This window comes from Budorcas taxicolor, chromosome 16 (assembly GCF_023091745.1).
Source record: "Budorcas taxicolor isolate Tak-1 chromosome 16, Takin1.1, whole genome shotgun sequence".
Taxonomy (NCBI): Eukaryota; Metazoa; Chordata; class Mammalia; order Artiodactyla; family Bovidae; genus Budorcas; species Budorcas taxicolor.
This window is the reverse complement of record NC_068925.1, coordinates 68,776,750-68,794,122: the sequence shown is the minus strand read 5'-3', so window position 1 is coordinate 68,794,122 and position 17,373 is coordinate 68,776,750. Positions and strand designations below refer to the sequence as shown.

General features: G+C 38.8%; 1 protein-coding gene across 1 annotated transcript in view; it reads right to left on the bottom strand.

Annotated features, from left to right (window-relative positions):
- PLA2G4A (phospholipase A2 group IVA) overlaps positions 1-16,731 on the bottom strand; it is a 217,736-nt gene extending 201,005 nt beyond the window's left edge. Inside the window, exon 1 of the mRNA XM_052653583.1 lies at positions 16,663-16,731. Within this exon, the coding sequence (XP_052509543.1) occupies positions 16,663-16,731 (69 nt within the window). The remainder of the gene's footprint in view (positions 1-16,662) is intronic.
- Between the last annotated feature and the right edge of the window lie 642 nt (positions 16,732-17,373).

Sequence of the window (17,373 nt, the reverse complement as noted above, 5' to 3'; positions counted from 1 at the left end):
GAGCATAAGACAGCAATTATTATAACAAAGATACTCTTATTTTTCAGGAAATTTCAAAGGTTTTGAGAACTATGAGTCAGAAACTATAGATGAAAACAAAATATATATGAGAAATATATTTAACCAAATATATATATATATATATATATATATATATATATATATATATATATGACCGGAGTTCGATCCCTGTGTCAGGAAGAGCCCCTGGAGAAGGAAATGGCAATCTATTCCAATATTCTTGCCTGGAGAATCCCATGGACAGAGGACCCTGGCAAGCTACAGTCCATGGGATCACAGAGTCAGACATGACTGAAGTGACTGAGTACACAGCACTCACACACATATATAACCAAATATAAATATTTCTTATAAATCATAATATTGCAACAAAATTATTTAAAATTCTCAGCTTATATTTTACAAACATGTCCTTATTTTTTAATCACTGTCACAAAAATCAACTCATTTTAAAACAGAATTAAAGCAAATTTCTCATTCTTTAAAATAAATTTTTTGAAAAGCAGAAAAAAATCAGAGTCAGCCCAGGAAAAACTATAGAATTCCTCAAGTGATATGGAGCATTACAGACTGTAACTATAGAAGAACTTTAGAATAGTGGTTGTTGGACAAATAAGCAAAGTTTTCCTCAATAAAATTTAAGTCAAGTATTAAGAGACACAATTCATGCTATAGAGTTGCATCTTGGCACAACATATCATATGGGAAGCTGGTAAAGATTCACAGTCAGGGCAAGGGTATCATGTCTGGTAAGGAGTGAGTGAGGAACAGATGGATTTAGGAGATTTTGCCATCTTTAATTGTTTAAAATAAAAAGAAGAAATTTTAAATGCTTATTTAGAGGCAAATATAAAACAGCTTACAATTTTTTTCTTTTTAACTTTATTTTAAAATTTATTTTTAAAATATTATTAAAGTGTAGTTGATGTATAGTGTGGTATTCATTTCTGCTGTACAGCAAAGTGATTCAGTTATCCACATTGCAACACTCCGGGCCTCCCTGTCCATCACCAACTCCTGGAGTTCACTCATACTCACGTCCATCGAGACGGTGATGCTATCCAGCCATCTCGTCCTCTGTCCTCCCCTTTTCCTCCTGCCCTCAATCCCTCCCAGCATCAGAGTCTTTTCCAATGAGTCAACTCTTCGCATGAGGTGGCCAAAGTACTGGAGTTTCAGCTTCAGCATCATTCCTTCCAAAGAAACACCCAGGACCAATCTCCTTTAGAATGGACTGGTTGGATCTCCTTGTAGTCCAAGGGACTCTCGAGTCTTTTCCAACATCACAGTTCAAAAGCATCAATTCTTCAGCACTCAGCTTTCTTCCCAACCCTGCAATTTTTTTAAGTCTTGAAAAAATTCATGGGGGGAAAAGCTATTTGAAGGAGCTAGTAAGGGAAAAGCCTGCTCTCTTCCTATTCACGGGAGAAGGCAATGGCACCCCACTCCGGTACTCTTGCCTGGAAAATCCCATGGACAGAGGAGCCTGGTAGGCTGCAGTCCATGGGGTCCTAAGAGTCGGACATGACTGAGCGACTTCACTTTCACTTTTCACTTTCACGCATTGGAGAAGGAAATGGCGACCCACTCCAGCGTTCTTGCCTGGAGAATCTCAGGGACGGGGGAGCCTGGTGGGCTGCCATCTATGGGGTCGCACAGAGTCGGACATGACTGAAGCGACTTAGCAGCACCAGCAGCAGCTTCCTATTCACTTTGTGCATCAATGGAAACCAGGACATTGGGCTGTGCTTTCTCTGTTGTCACAGCTAGGATCTGGACAATTGTCCTCACTAACTACTGATTCCCCCAGATGACTGCAACTCAATCAACTTTAGCAACTCATGTGTTTAAGAGAATGTAGAAAGTAAGTTAATTACTTAATGTCTTTTGTGTTAATAGATAAACACAGCTCTGACCATCTCATGATGTACTTTATGGAAGCAGTTTTCGTCAGCTTGGTTATTTTCTTCCTCAAGTGGGCCAGGCAATCTGGATCCAGGGGTGGATTGGTATAATTCATGAACTTTTAAATAATCAGGAAGGGAGAAATTCTTCTCTTTCTAGGTTCTTTTGACAGGTCTAAAAATTAAAATGACATGAAATAGGGACTTCCCTGGTGGTACAGTGGGTAAGAATCTGCCTACCAATGCAGGGAACATGGGTTTGATCCCTGGTCTAAGACATATCCCACATGCCTTGGAGCAACTTGGCCCGTGCTCTGCAACAAGAGAAGTCACCACAATGAGAAACCCTCACACCACAACCAGAAAAAGCCTGCACAAAGCAATGAAGACCCAGCACAGCCAAAAATAAAATCAATCAATCTATAAAATTATTTTTTTAAAGACATGAGACAGATTAACTAACAGAAGTTTAATAAGATGTATTTATGGGAAAGATACCCCAAGACTGAGCAAGTTACTAAAATGGCTAAGCAAGTCACTTAAATACTACCTTCAGCTAAATACAAAAGAGGAGGTTGAGAGTAGTGGTTTGGAACCTCAAGTAGGAGGAAGGTAATTTACATGGAGGTGGACAAACAAACGTTTGGTAAACAAATGCTTGCTGAGCCATGGGAGACAATGAGACACAGAGTGGCCTCTGATCTCCAGGCCCTGCCTAAAGTTCCCCCCACCATGTTTAGTCTGTGTGGGTGGTGGTGGTGCTTGTTCACTAAGTCACATCAACTCTTTCACAACCCCATAGACTCTAGCCCACCATGCTCCTCTGTCCATGGGATTTCCCTGGCAAGAATACTGGAGTGAGTTGCTATTTCTTTCTGCAGGAGATCTTCCCGACCCAGGGATGGAACCTGCATCTCCTGCATTGGCAGACAGATGCTTTACCACTGAGCCCCCAGGGAAACCCATTTAACCCAACTCTTTGCAAATATATCTGGTGGTAGCTCTATTTGAGGCATAGGCCTTCTTTCTAAATTCTTCTAAGCAGTTAGGGGGGAGATCAAAGTTTCTTTCTGTTTTTTGGCCTTGATTATTTTCAGGTCAAAAGTTATCCATACTGAAAAGATATTTTGGGGTGGCAAATTTGCTTCTCTACAGAACAAAGGTGAATATTTCCAAAGAAAAGAAATCTATAAGTATGGCACACAATTGTTTTAAGCCTGGTGATATTATAATGACAAATTGATTCATTATATGTTTGAAAGAAAGTTCACATCCTGGCTGATTTATGTTCACGTTGCTGGAAACTAGTTATTTCAAAGCACTGATATCGCACTAAAAATTTCCACTCTTACTTGTGTCCAATGTGGATATTGGTTAAAATACAACAACCAGGGGCTAGGGAGAGTAGGTAATCAAGAGGCAATGGTGTGAATAACCTTGTATGCCCTTCAGAAAAATACTGCGTAATAACCGTGTCCAGCCTTGAAACAGCATAGTTGATTATGTTTCTGAATGCTCTATTCAATCATTTCAAAACTTGTCCATGGTTAAAGAGTAACAACATTATTATTTCCTTTTTCCCAAGGGAATTACCAAATTGCAAAATCCTGTTATGAGGACCCAGGCCTCTGACAACATACTGAGTAGGAAAACCTCACTCAGAATAATTGTGCAGGCGGCTCCCTTGTTCTGAATGGGGTCTCTAGAGCGCTTTCGTAAATACTTTAATTTATAGACTATTTTGGAAAAAATGTGGCTTATTCATTTCCAGCACATTTTATGATACTCACATCAGTGAGTTCGGATACTCGTAGTTCACACCATGGTTTCAACAATATTGTCTCAGAAGAGCCAGACAAAATTATTTTTACCTCCAAAAGTTAACAACAAACAGCAATGAGCAAAATTTTCAAATGAGAAGCTTAGATGTTTGTTTTCAAGGCTCTCCAAACTCCTATTCATTATTATCCCCTTCAACTTAAGCAGTATTTATTCTTTCAGATACCCACTAGGACCACACAGTTTAATCTCATCTCTCATTAAGGAAAGAGGAGTAAACCTGACGATAAGTAAAGAAGAACATGCATTCATTCTCATCAATCTCTTCACTTTTACGAGTAACCAATGTAATCCACAGATGGCCCCTTCTTTGAAAAGTCATTGTAGGCAATAAAAAGTAGAATGCAAAGGAATTAGAATGAAAGATGTTAATGACTACACACAAGTTTCACCTGGGCTGAGACTTCCCTAGTTTTCCAGTAGCTAAGACTCTGAGCTCCCACTGCAAGGGGCCAAGATTTGATCCCTGGTCAGAGGACTAGATCCCACATGCTGCAACTACGAGTTCCAATGCCACGACTAAAGATTTTGAGCTGGCGCAGCCAAATAGATAGTTTTATTTTTTAAGTTTCATCTATGCCAGTGCCTCCCTCTTCTCCATTCAACCCCGCTATTTCTTCTGCCCGAAGGACTTTAGGCTGAAGGAATCCAAAATCTGCTCTCATTTCAAAGCACTCCCTGATCTATATGTCCTTGAATACTCATACTTTTTCATTTATAGCATGTTAAAGTATTCCATCTGAGAAATAAGGGGCTGGACCAGGTAGTAACAGTAGGAATAAAGACATAGCCACACTAGATACCTGCCTTTAACAGTATGATCCCAAGACGGAGAAAATGTTGCAGGTGCCCAACTGGTGTATGTCAGACACTCAGAAGAGCATCTCGTCCCAAAGGGTTAGTACAAAGGGACAGAAATGTTACTTTCAGAACTTCAATTAAGATTTACATATTCACACTATAATAATACATAAAACAGACACTGAATAATATCTACTGTATAGCACAGGGAACTCTCCTCAATACTCTGTAACGATCTACATGGGAGAAAAATAAAAAAGAGTGGATACACAGATTTAGAGAACTTATGGTTGTTGGGGGAAGGGATGGGGGAAGGAAGTTTGGGATTGTCACATACATACTGCTATATTTAAAATGGATAACCCACAAGGATCTACTGTAGAACATAAGGAACTCTGCTCAATATTGTGTAACAACCCAAATGGGAAAAACAATTTGAAAAAGAATAAAAATAAAAAGATAAAAAATTGAAAAGAGTAGACATGTGCATACACACAACAAATTCACTGTGCTATGCAGCAGAAACTAACCCACCGTTGTGAATCAACTATGCTTCAGTGAAAATTAAAGATAAATAAATGAATGAGTGGATGGATGAATAAAACTTCCCTCATGGAGGACAGATCAAGGCAATGTGAGCAGTGGCTGGAAGTGAACAAGTTATTTCACAACATTGCTACTCAGGAATGTCTGCTCTCCACATCTCTGCATTGGGAGATACTCCAGAAGACCCTTAGAAAATTCCATCGCGTGCATCTATAGCAATGGTCTTGGCCATTTTCTATACAAGTTTCTTCTTTCACATGGAAGAAGAGGAGAGCAGCAAGATGTCACTGGTTGATCTAATATTTCTAGAGAAAAGAAGAGGCCTGCCTCTCAGAATCCCAAATGAGAAAGAAAAGTTATAACTGGTTGGAAAAAAAAACAAAAAAAATCTTTCCAATAAGGAAAGCAACCTCATAGTCAGAGAGCTAAGGAAGAAGTAGGAGTGATGTTTGACAATTGTTCTTAATTTTATCTTGAATAAAATAGACCAGAAACAATGGTAAAAACTATTTTTGCCTGATACCTTTTTCTTAGAGTTCTTAATATTTTGATATCTTAAAAAAAACACAAAATGTATTCCCTTTGAGTTCGATAAAGATAAGAGAGTCTCTCCTGACATTCCTCAAATATGCCATCAAAAAGGAGATTTAGGATATATCCCAGGTGAAGTATTCTTTTGGTCTGCAGGGCAAGTGAGGAATATAAAGAGACTACATCATCAGTATCTTCCAGCATTTTTCAATCTAGGTCAGGTAGGCACTTTATTGGGGCATTTCTTTCTTGTGTATGTGTTTCTATGTTTTGCCCGTAATAACTTCCTCTCCATTCAAGTTTTGTTGTTATATTAATAGTATAATAAAGTGAAGAAAACAAATTGATGGACTATGTGGTGACTCCAACCTAATTAGTCAGTGATCACTGATTTTTGTTCTTTCTTTCTTTTTTTTTTTTAAAGCCATGCCATGAGGCATGAGGGATAACTCAGTTCTCTGACCAGGGATCAAAACCATGCCAGGTACAGAGGAAATTTGGAATCTTAACCACTAGACTCAAAATCACTGCAGATGGTGATTGCAGCCATGAAATTAAAAGATGCTTACTCCTTGAAAGAAAAGTTATGACCAACCTAGATAGCATAATCAAAAGCAGAGACATTACTTTGCCAACAAAGGTCCGTCTAGTCAAAGCTATGGTTTTTCCTGTGGTCATGTATGGATGTGAGAGTTGGACTGTGAAGAAAGCTGAGAGCCAAAGAATTGATTCTGTTGAGCTGTGGTGTTGGAGAAGACTCTTGAGAGTCCCTTGGTCTGCAAGGAGATCCAACCAGTCCATCCTAAAGGAGATCAGCCCTGGGTGTTCATTAGAAGGAATGATGCTAAAGCTAAAACTCCAGTACTTTGGCCACCTGATGTGAAGAGTTGACTCATTGGAAAAGACTCTGATGCTGGGAGGGATTGGGAGCAGGAGGAAAAGGGGATGACAGAGGATTAGATGGCTGGATGGCATCACCAACTCGATGGACATGAGTTTGAGTGAACTCCGGGAGTTGGTGATGGACAGGGAGGCCTGGCGTGCTGTGATTCATGGGGTCGCAAAGAGTTGGACACGACTGAGTGACTGAACTGAACTGAACTGAACCACTAGACCATCAGGGAAGTTCCAATATGTTTTTAACTAACTAAATTTAATTCTTCTTCTTTTGATGTACCAGCCATGTTTCATAATTTCTTCTCATTTATTTATATTCCTTTTTATTTTATTCCACTGTTCAACTGTGTGGGCTTGTTTAGACTCCAGAAGGCAATCAAAGAACAATTTTTAATGAATAATTTTAATGTTGCATGGTACATTTATTTTATATTAAAACATAATAAATCCTAAAAATTTTCATCATAGGGAAAATTTTTTTCTTATTTCTTTGATGTTGTTTCTATGTGAGATGATGAGTACTCACTAAACCTACTGTGGTAATCATTTCATGACGTATGTAGCCAAATTACCATGTTGTACAGCTTAAAGCTATTAGTTCAGTTCAGTCGTTCAGTCGTGTTTGACTCTTTGTGACCCCAGGGACTGCAGTACGCCAGGTTTCCCTGTCCATCACCAACTCCCAGAGCTTACTCAAACTCATGTCCATCAAGTGGGTGATGCCATCCAACCATTTCATCCTTTGCCATCCCCTTCTCCTCCTGCCTTCAATCTTACCCAGCATCAGGGTCTTTTCAAGTGAGTCAGTTCTTCACATCAGGTCACCAAAGTATTGGAGATTTAGCTCCAGAATCAGTCCTTCTAATAACTATTCAGAAGTGATTTCCTTTAGGATTGACTGGTTTGATCTCCTTGCAATCCAAGGGATTCCCAGGAATCTTCTCCAACAACACAGTTCAAAAGCAGCAATTCTTCAACACTCAGCTTTCTTTATGGTCCAACTCTCACATCCATACAGAAGTACTGGGAAAAAACACAGCTTTAACTATCTGGATCTTTATTAGCAAAGTAATGTCTCTGCTTTTTAATATGCTGTCTAAGTTTGTCATTGCTTGTCTTCCAAGAAGCAAGCATCTTTTAATTTCATGGCTGCAGTCACCACCTGCAGTGATTTCAGTTCAGTGCAGTTCACTTCAGTGGCTCAGTCGTGTCTTAATCTTTGTGACCCCATAGACTGCATCACGCCAGGCTTCCCTGTCCACGATCAACTCCCGGATCCCAGTCACACTCACATCCATCGAGTCGGTGATGCCATCCAACCATCTCATCCTCTGTCGTCCCCTTCTCCTCCTGCCTTCAATCTTTCCCAGCATCGGGGTCTTTTCAAATGAGTCAGTGCTGCGCATCAAGTGGCCAAAACATTGGAGTTTCAGTTTCAGCATCAGTCCTTCCAATGAATATTCAGGACTGGTTTCCTTTAGGATGGACTGGTTGGATCTCCTTGCAGTCCAAGGGACTCTCAAGAGTCTTCAACACCACAGTTCAAAAGCATCAATTCTTTGTCACTCAGCATTCTTTATAGTCCAACTCTCACATCTGTACAGGACTACTGGAAAAACCATAGCTTTGACTAGACGTACCTTTGTTGGCAAAGTAATGTCTCAGCTTTTTAATATGCTCTCTAGGTTGGTCATAGATTTTTTTCCAAGGAGCAAGCATCTTTTAATTTCATGGCTGCAGTCAGCATCTGTAGTGATTTTGAAGCCCCCAAAAATAAAGTCTCTCAGTGTTTCCATTGTTTCCCCATCTATTTGGCATGAAGTGATGGGACCAGATGCCATGATCTTAGTTTTCGAAATGCTGAGTTTTAAGCCAACTTTTTCACTCTTCTCTTTCACTTTCATCAAGAGGTTCTTTAGTTTCTTGTTTGCTTTCTGCCATAAAGATGGTGTCATCTGCATATCTGAGGTTATTGATATTTCTCCCTGCATTCCTGATTCCAGCTTGTGCTTCATCCAGCCTGGCATTTTGCATGAAGTACTCTGCATATAAGTTAAATAAGTAGGATGACAATATATAGTCTTGACGTACTCCTTTCACTACTTGGAATCAGACTGTTGTGCCATGTAGAGTTCTCACTCTTGTTTCTTGACCTGCATACAGATTTCTCAGGAGGTGGGTCAGGTGGTCTGGTATTCTCTCTCTTGAACAATTTTCCACAGTTTGTTGTGATCCACACAGTCAAAGGCTTTAGTGTAGTCAATGAAGCAGAAATAGATGTTTTTCTGGAATTCTCTTGCTTTTTCTATGATCCAACGAATATTGACAATTTGATCTCTGGCTCCTCTGCCTTTTCTAAATCCAGCTTGAACATCTGGAAGTTCTCGATTTACACAGGAATTGAAACCTAGCTTGGGAGAATTTTGAGCATTACTTTGCTAGCATGTGAGAAAAGTGCCATTGTGCAGTACTTTGAACTTTCTTTGGCATTGCCTTTCTTTGGGATTGGAATGAAAACTGACCTTTTCTAGTCCTGTGGCCACTGCTGCGTTTTCCAAATTTGCTGCCATATTGAGTTCAGCACTTTAACAGCATCATCTTTGAGGATATCTCAATAAAACTGGAAATATGTATACATTTATTATGTATATATTTATTATATACATATGTAAAATACATACATAATATATATGCTTATATTTATGTGGCCTTCCCTGGTGGCTCAGACAGTAAAAAATTTACCTGCAATGCAGGAGACCAGGGTTCAATCCCTGAGTCAGGAAGATTCCCTGGAGAATGGAGTAGCCACCCACTCCAGTATTCTTACCTGGAGAATTCCATGGGCAGAGGAGGCTGAAAGGCTGTTATACACTGTAATATTTAAATATTTGTAATTTTGTATAGTTTAGTGAAATCGCCTACATTTTACAAAACTGATATACTTGAAAAGACTAATTAAATAACATTGAGTCGATAATCTTCAAGGCCTGGAGTATTAGGTAACTATTCAAGAATCAAATATCCTTCTAAGCCTCTAAAAGATAATACTCAACGTAATAGGACTCTTAGGAGTACAGACTCAAGAGTTTCTAATATTCTTGAACGGGTGTCTGCTATAAGCCAAGGTTAAGGAGAAAAGGGATTTGAAATGCAGAGGAAGTTGAGAATTCTTGGAATTTGATCACATTATAGCTGTGTCTAGAGATTTCCCAAAAATATAATCAGTTCAAATTGTACAAATTGAATGTCATCAAGCAGATAAAATCTTACCTGGCAAGCACAAAAACAGCATGAAAGATATTGTCTTAAAATATTTTTTAATTGAACTCAGTAAATGTGATAGCATCTTTAGTTACACTGGCCAGCTTGGAGTCTTTGGTGTGAATCTGGAGATATGGATATCTACAGTCCTAAAGATAATGTGGAGAAGAGCTGAAGAACATGAATAAAAGTGAACAGAGCAATAACATCGTATATGCATGATAAATCTCTACACATTTCCTTCAGTCTAATTGTCCTTAAAACAATAACCTGGTAACAAGTTAAATTGACTGGAATGAACTAGTCTTTGTCACTCTTTGATACTCAACAATATTTGCAGGTGTGTTGGGCTTCCCTGGTGGTGCAGAGGTTAAAGCATCTGCCTGCAATGTGGGAGACCTGGGTTCGATCCCTGGGTCGGGAAGATCCCCTGGAGAAGGAAATGGCAACCCACTCCAGTATTCTTGCCTGGAGAATCCCATGGACGGAGGAGCTTGGTGGGCTACAGTCCACGGGTCGCAAAGAGTCGGACACGACGGAGCGACTGAGCGACTTCACTTTCACTTTGACCAAAGTCCAGCATTATGACCTACATTTCTATGCTTTGAATATCATGCAATAATTATATAACATTGCAATTAAAATTGTCAATCTATCATGTACTACTTATAGAATATATATCTATGGATTGTGCTAAAGTATTACAAACTCATTAGACAATAACACCCTTGCTTGCATTGTAACATGAAGACTCATGAAATAAGAATATTCATGATTTTTTATAAAGCTGTAATAAAAATAAAAGATGTTTTCTTATTTTACTATCTTTCACATAGAATATTTTCTACACACAAGAAGGGGAAAAAATAAACAAGAATCTATTAATAAACAAATAACTTGACGTAGTGTGATTGCAAGAGTATATCAGTTCAAGAAAAAAGAGGAGGAGAAATGGAGAGGGAGTAAATTGGAAGGAGAAGAAAGGGAAGAGGAGTAAGGAAAAGAGCAATAAGACAATTCAGAGACAATCAACAGGAATCTTTTTAAAAAATAAGGCAGAAACTTCATAACACTATATAGTATTATTGACCTTATAATACTATGAATAAGTAAAAATGTATTATTAATGTATTATTTACTCAATGGCTATGGTCAACTTTGAGATGTGAAAAGACACTAGGCAACTCCTGAATATTCCAGCTCAGTAATTACTGATCATTTGGAATTATTTTAAAGTTATTTAACAGTAAACTTGTGGTTAACGTGGGGAGAAGAGGAGAGGGATAAATTGGGAGATTGCGACTGACACATACACACTGCTATATATGAAATAGATAACTAATTAGAACTTACCATTTAGCACAGGGAACTCTACTCAGTACTCTGTAATGGCCTATATGGGAAACAAATCTGAAAAAGAGAGGATATGCTATGGGTATAACTGATTCACTTGCTGTACCATGAAATTAACACAACATTGTAAATCAACTGTACTCCAATAAAAATTTAAAAATAAACAAATAAAAAATTATTTAACAATAATGCCATCAGTGACTCCAGATGAATAAATTTTTTTCTTTTTATTTTGTGTTGAGATATAGCAAATTAACAATGTTGTGATAATTCTAGGTGAACAGCAAAGGAACTCAGCCATACATATGCATGTATCCATTCTCTCCCAAACTCCCCTCCCATCCAGACTGCCACATAACGCTGAGCAGAATTACATGTGCTATACCATAGGTCCTAGTTGGTTATCCATTTTAAATATTGCAGTGTGTACATGTCCATCCCAAATTCCCTAACTATCCCTTCCCTCCATCCTTCCCCTTGGCAGCCATAAGTTCCTTCTCTAAGTCTGTGAGTCTGTTTCTGTTTTGTAAGTTAATTTGTATTATTTCTTTTTAGAGAGATGAATATTTTTTATCTACTCCGTTTTCTCTTTAATTTCATCCTTCTAATAGTTGAGCATGTTTCACATGTCAGAGATGCAGAGTTAAATCATCAGATCAGTTCAGCACAGTTCAGTTGCTCAGTCGTGTCTGACTTTTTCTGACCCTATGGACGGCAGCATGCCAGGCCTCCCTGTCCATCACCAACTTCCGAAGTTTACTCAAACTCATGTCCCTTGAGTCAGTGATGTCATGTAACCATCTTATCCTCTGTCATCCCCTTCTCCTCTTGCCTTCAATCTTTCCCAGCATCAGGGTCTTTTTAAATGAGTCTGTTCTTCGCATCAGGTGGCCAAAGTATTGGAGTTTCAGCTTTAGTATCAGTCCTTCCAATGAATATTCAGGACTGATTTCCTTTAGGATGGACTGGTTGGATCTCCTTGCAGTCCAAGGGACTCTCAACAGTCTTCTCCAACACCACAGTTCAAAAGCATCAATTCTTCAGTGCCCAGATTTCTTCATAATCCAACTCTCACGTCCATATGTGACTACTGGAAAAACCATAGCTTTGACTAGACAGACCTTTGTTGGCAAAGTAATGTCTCTACTTTTTAATATGCTGTCTAGGTTGGTCATGACTTTTCTTCCAAGGAGCAAGTGTCTTTTAATTTCATGGCTGCAATCACCATCTGTAGTGATTTTGGAGCCCCCAAAATAGTCTCTCACTGTTGTCTATTTCCCATGAAGTGATGGGACCAGATGCCATGATCTTAGTTTTCTGAATATTGAGTTTTAAGGCAACTTTTTCACTCTCCTCTTTCACTTTCATCAAGAGGCCCTTTAGTTCTCCTTTGCTTTCTGCCATAAGAGTGGTATCATCTGCATATCTGAGGTTATTGATATTTCTCCTGGCAATCTTGTTTCCAGCTTATGCTTCATCCAGCCCAGCAGTTCTCATGATGTACTCTGCCTATAAGTTAAACAAGCAGGGTGACAATACATAGCCTTGACGTACTCCTTTCCCAATTTGGAACCAGTTTGTTGTTCCATGTCCAGTTCTAACTGTTGCTTCCTGACCTGCATGCAAATTTCTCAAGAGGCAAGTCAGGTGGTCTGGTATTCCCATCTCTTGAAGAATTTTCCATAGTTTGTTGTGGTCAACATGGTCAAAGGCTTTGGCATAGTCAATAAAGCAGAAGTATATGTTTTTCCGGAACTCTCTTGTTTTTTCGATGATCCAACGAATGTTGGCAATTTCATCTCTGATTCCTCTGCCTTTTCTAAATCCAGCTTGAATGCCTGGAAGTTCATGGTTCATGTACTGTTGAAGCGTGGCTTGGAGAATTAGTCTAAATGTATAAAATCTCATTTGCTTAAAAGACATTTCCATCATTACCAAATCTGTTATGGGAACAGAAACAAAGGGTAAGACCTCTGGTTCTCTGTGATTTCCTCTCATAATATCTGCTAAAAATGTCCTATATTTCTTAAATGGAAGGATGTTTCATCTGACATGATATATGAGATCATAGTGAGGGATATTTGCATAGAGCTTATCTGTATTTTTTTTATGAATTGAGTTGTCTGTGAGACAGCTCTTAACTGGAGGTCCTGGAATATGGAAATCCATAAAAGATTAAAAGATTTGTGAGGAATGTGCTGTATAAGAGAAGTAAAGACTTGGTTTCAGGCAAGATTACTAGGAAGCCTGTCTCCAGTCACCTGATCCCCTCTACACTTTTCCTCATTCATGGTGCCTCTTTCTCTGATCTGGCTTCCTCACCACCCCAGTAGACACTTTTTTCTTTTACCATCTAGTGGCCAAACAACTCCATGAGGATATTATCTCATTTATTCAGGTTCAGGTTCAGTTCAGTCGCTCAGTCGTGTCCGACCCTTTGCGACCTCATGAATCGCAGCACGCCAGGCCTCCCTGTCCATCACCAACTCCCGGAGTTCACTCAGACTCACGTCCATCGAGTCAGTGATGCCATCCAGCCATCTCAACTTCTGTCGTCCCCTTCTCCTCCTGCCCCCAATCCCTCCCAGCATCAGAGTCTTTTCCAACGAGTCAACTCTTCGCATGAGGTGGCCAGAGTACTGGAGTTTCAGCTTCAGCATCATTCCTTCCAAAGAAATCCCAGGGCTGATCTCCTTCAGAATGGACTGGTTGGATCTCCTTGCAGTCCAAGGGACTCTCAGGAGCCTTCTCCAGCCCCACAGTTCACACGCATCAGTTCTCCGGCGCGCATAGAGTCACATAAAAGTATTTGGAGGATTGCGTGTGCTCAGTCGCTCAGTCGTGTCTGACTCTTTGAGACTCTTTGGATTGTAGCCGCCAGGCTCCTCTTTCCATGGGATTTTTCAGGCCATTTTCTCCTTCAGGGAACTTCCCAACCCAGAGACTGTACCCGTGTCTCCTGTATCTCCTGCACTGCAGGTGGATTTTTGACTACCAAGCCATGATTACCATTCCTGAAAGTATTTGCATCAAGAAATATATACTTTTGGGGACTTCCCTGTTGACCAGTGGTTAAGAATCTGCTTTGCAATGCAGGGACTGTGGGTTTGAGCCCTGATTGGGGAACTAAGATCCCACATCCACCAGGGCAACGAAGCCCATACACACCAATTAGAGCACAAACGAAGACCCATTGCTGTCCCCTCCACAATATATATAGATAGATAAATAGATAGATAGATATAGATATAGATATATGCTCATTTTTTTCCAGATTATTTTCCATTATAGGTTATTACGGAATACTGAGTATAGCTCCCTGTGCGATACAGTAAGTTCTTGCTGGTTATCTATTTTATATATAGTAATGTTGTATATATGTCACTTCTAACCTCCTAATTTATTCCTCCCCACTATCTTTTCCTTTTGGTAACCATCTGTGGGTCTATTTCTCTTTTGTAAATAAGTTCATTTGTGTGCATATATGTATATACACAGATATACACATATATAAGATTCCACCTAGGAGTGACATTGTATGGTATTTGTCTTTCTCTGTCTGGTTTCCTTCACTTAGTATAATAATCTCTAGATCCATCCATGTTGTTGTAAATTGCATTATTTCATTCTTTTCATGGCTGTGTAATACTACATCATACAAATATATCATATTTTTTTTTATTCATTCATCTGTTGATGGACATTTAGGTTGCTTCCATGTCTTGGCTGTTGTAAATAGTGCTGCAGTGAACATTGGGGTGCATATATCTTTTTAAATAATAATTATTTTCTGGATATATGCCCAGGAGTGGAATCAGGTGAGCTATGATCATATCATAGTTCGATTTTTAGTGTTTTAAGGAACCTCCACACTGTTCTCCATAGTGGCTGTGTCAGCTGACATTCTTATCAACAGTGTAGGAAGGTTCCTTTAAAAAATACAAACTTGAGTATAAAGAAATGAAATAGAATGACATTTCAAACGTAGTTTGGGTGAAAGGGCTTGGGGACTGGTAGAAGCAGTGGCGAAAATACAAAATGGTAGCTTCTGATGCACTGTGTAGGGATGTATCTAACACATTTATACACAGCCCCTAGTCTTTATACCACAGTCCTACTAATTATTGAAACTGTCTGGCATTATGGAAAGAGCTTTAGATCAAGAATGAAGATCTGACATATAGTTCTAGATTTTCTCACCCTATCTGAATGATTCAGATGGACTTACTTGTTATTTCATTTCCACAGCAACTTCCTTTTAGCTGTTTTATTTTTAAAGTATAGAAATTGAGTTATTGTGTGCAGCAATATTAGCAAATTTTGAAGTTTAACAGAACACTCTATTTGCATCTCGTGGCTGAATTAAAATGCTGGCTTCCTGTGAAATTTCCTATTCTTGAACCCTGTCAAGAGTTCCATTCATAAATCCAAATGACATAATTTAAAATGAGTTATGACTTCCTATTCCAACTCCCACAGAGGCTCTGAGCTGATAAGGAATCTTTTGAAAGGGATTGTTCCTTCCAAGGAATTTAGAACCTAACAAAGAATAAGGTAAGTAAGCGTTTACTGATGTTTTGGAAACCAGAAAGCTAACTGAGTTCAGTGGTGAGCAGATAGTCTAACTACAATAGTAATACGACTATAAAGATTCTTGAGATACACAACCTGTTGGATTTTCTGTTTACCTGTTTTACTTCAAGAAATTCTAATTTTTTTGCTCAGGGGTCTTTTGCTTATTTATGATTACATAATTTCTTTAGTAAATAACAACTTTTGCTACTCTAAACTCCAGTTTATAATAGAAGGAAAAAGTGTGAAAAACACAAACAGAAACACACATGACCAAGCACAAACTCATAAATACCCACAGCTCTGGAATGCATCACAAAAATCCTTGACCATCAGACAAGGAAAAGATTAGCAGGTTGGGAAGAGAAGTTGCAGGAATTGTCTACGGGGGTGATTAAAGTGATGAAGCCAGAACCTGGATAGAGGGGAGTTTGGGGGAGAATAGATACACGTATATATGAGGCTGAGTCCCTTTGTTGCCCACCTGAAGCTATCACAACATAGTTAATCAGCTATACTCCAAAACAAATTTAAAAGTTAAAAAAAAAAGAAAGTGAGCCAAACTTGGTCAAAAAGTTTGACCAAGCTCTCTGAAGGAGTTAGGTATTAATTTGTAATAGTCTTCTTTTATTCTTACATCCTCACATGAAAGCCTAGAAAACTTGTTATAACTTTGTAAATGACTATAGTCTTGTACTTAATTTTTATAAGATACTCTTTGTAATAAGCAGGGTGTTTTTTTTTTTCTCTTTAGAAGATTTTATAGACTAAAATTCTTTCCCCCAGGTTACCTTTCAAGCTATCTAAAATTCCAAGTTGGAATTTTAGATACATAGTTGGACCTCTGCATCCTACTTTACTTGACATCTCTTAGATCTCTCAAAGGTACCTCAAACTCAGTGTGACAACACTTTAAATCACAACTGTTGTCTCATACCTGATTAGTGATGGCTTTCTCAGTGAATGACATACGCATTCGATTGTCATCCTTGACAATTGTCACCATTCATCCTCCATCATCAGGTCTGTTGATAGAACTTCAAAAATATCCCTTAAATCCATGTACACCTCTCTTGATTTCCGTTGTCACCACCTGTAACTCAAGCAAGGTCTCCCAAAGTAGCCGCCTAATCTGGTTTTCCATATAGTTTCTGTTTCTTACCATTGATCCCCTCATCGGCGGGGAGATGGTAAGATGGAGATGGGGAGTGGTAAGATGTCTCTTCCCGTTGATCCAGCCATCTGTAGGGGCTCATTAAAATCTAAATCTCATCACATTATCTCACTCTGGCAAACTCTCCAAAAGTAATACATTTCTTTTCAAATAAAGAGAAGACTCCTTGACATGTTCTAGGAAGTTCTGAATGACCTAAGTCCAGATCACCTCAGCTCTAGCCTTCTTAACTGCTATTTTCTTCCTCACAGTCCTCATTCAAACTTATGGCTTCTTTCCGATTCTGAATATGAAAACATGTGTTGACAAGGGTGTGGAGAAATCAGAACTGTCATATAAAGCTGGCTGAAATGTAAAATGAAGCAGTCCCTTTTTAGAACAATTTGGTAGTTTCTGAAAATGTTAAACACGGAGTTCTCATATTACCTAGCAATTTCATTCATAGCTATATACCAACAGAAAGTTTTTTAAGAT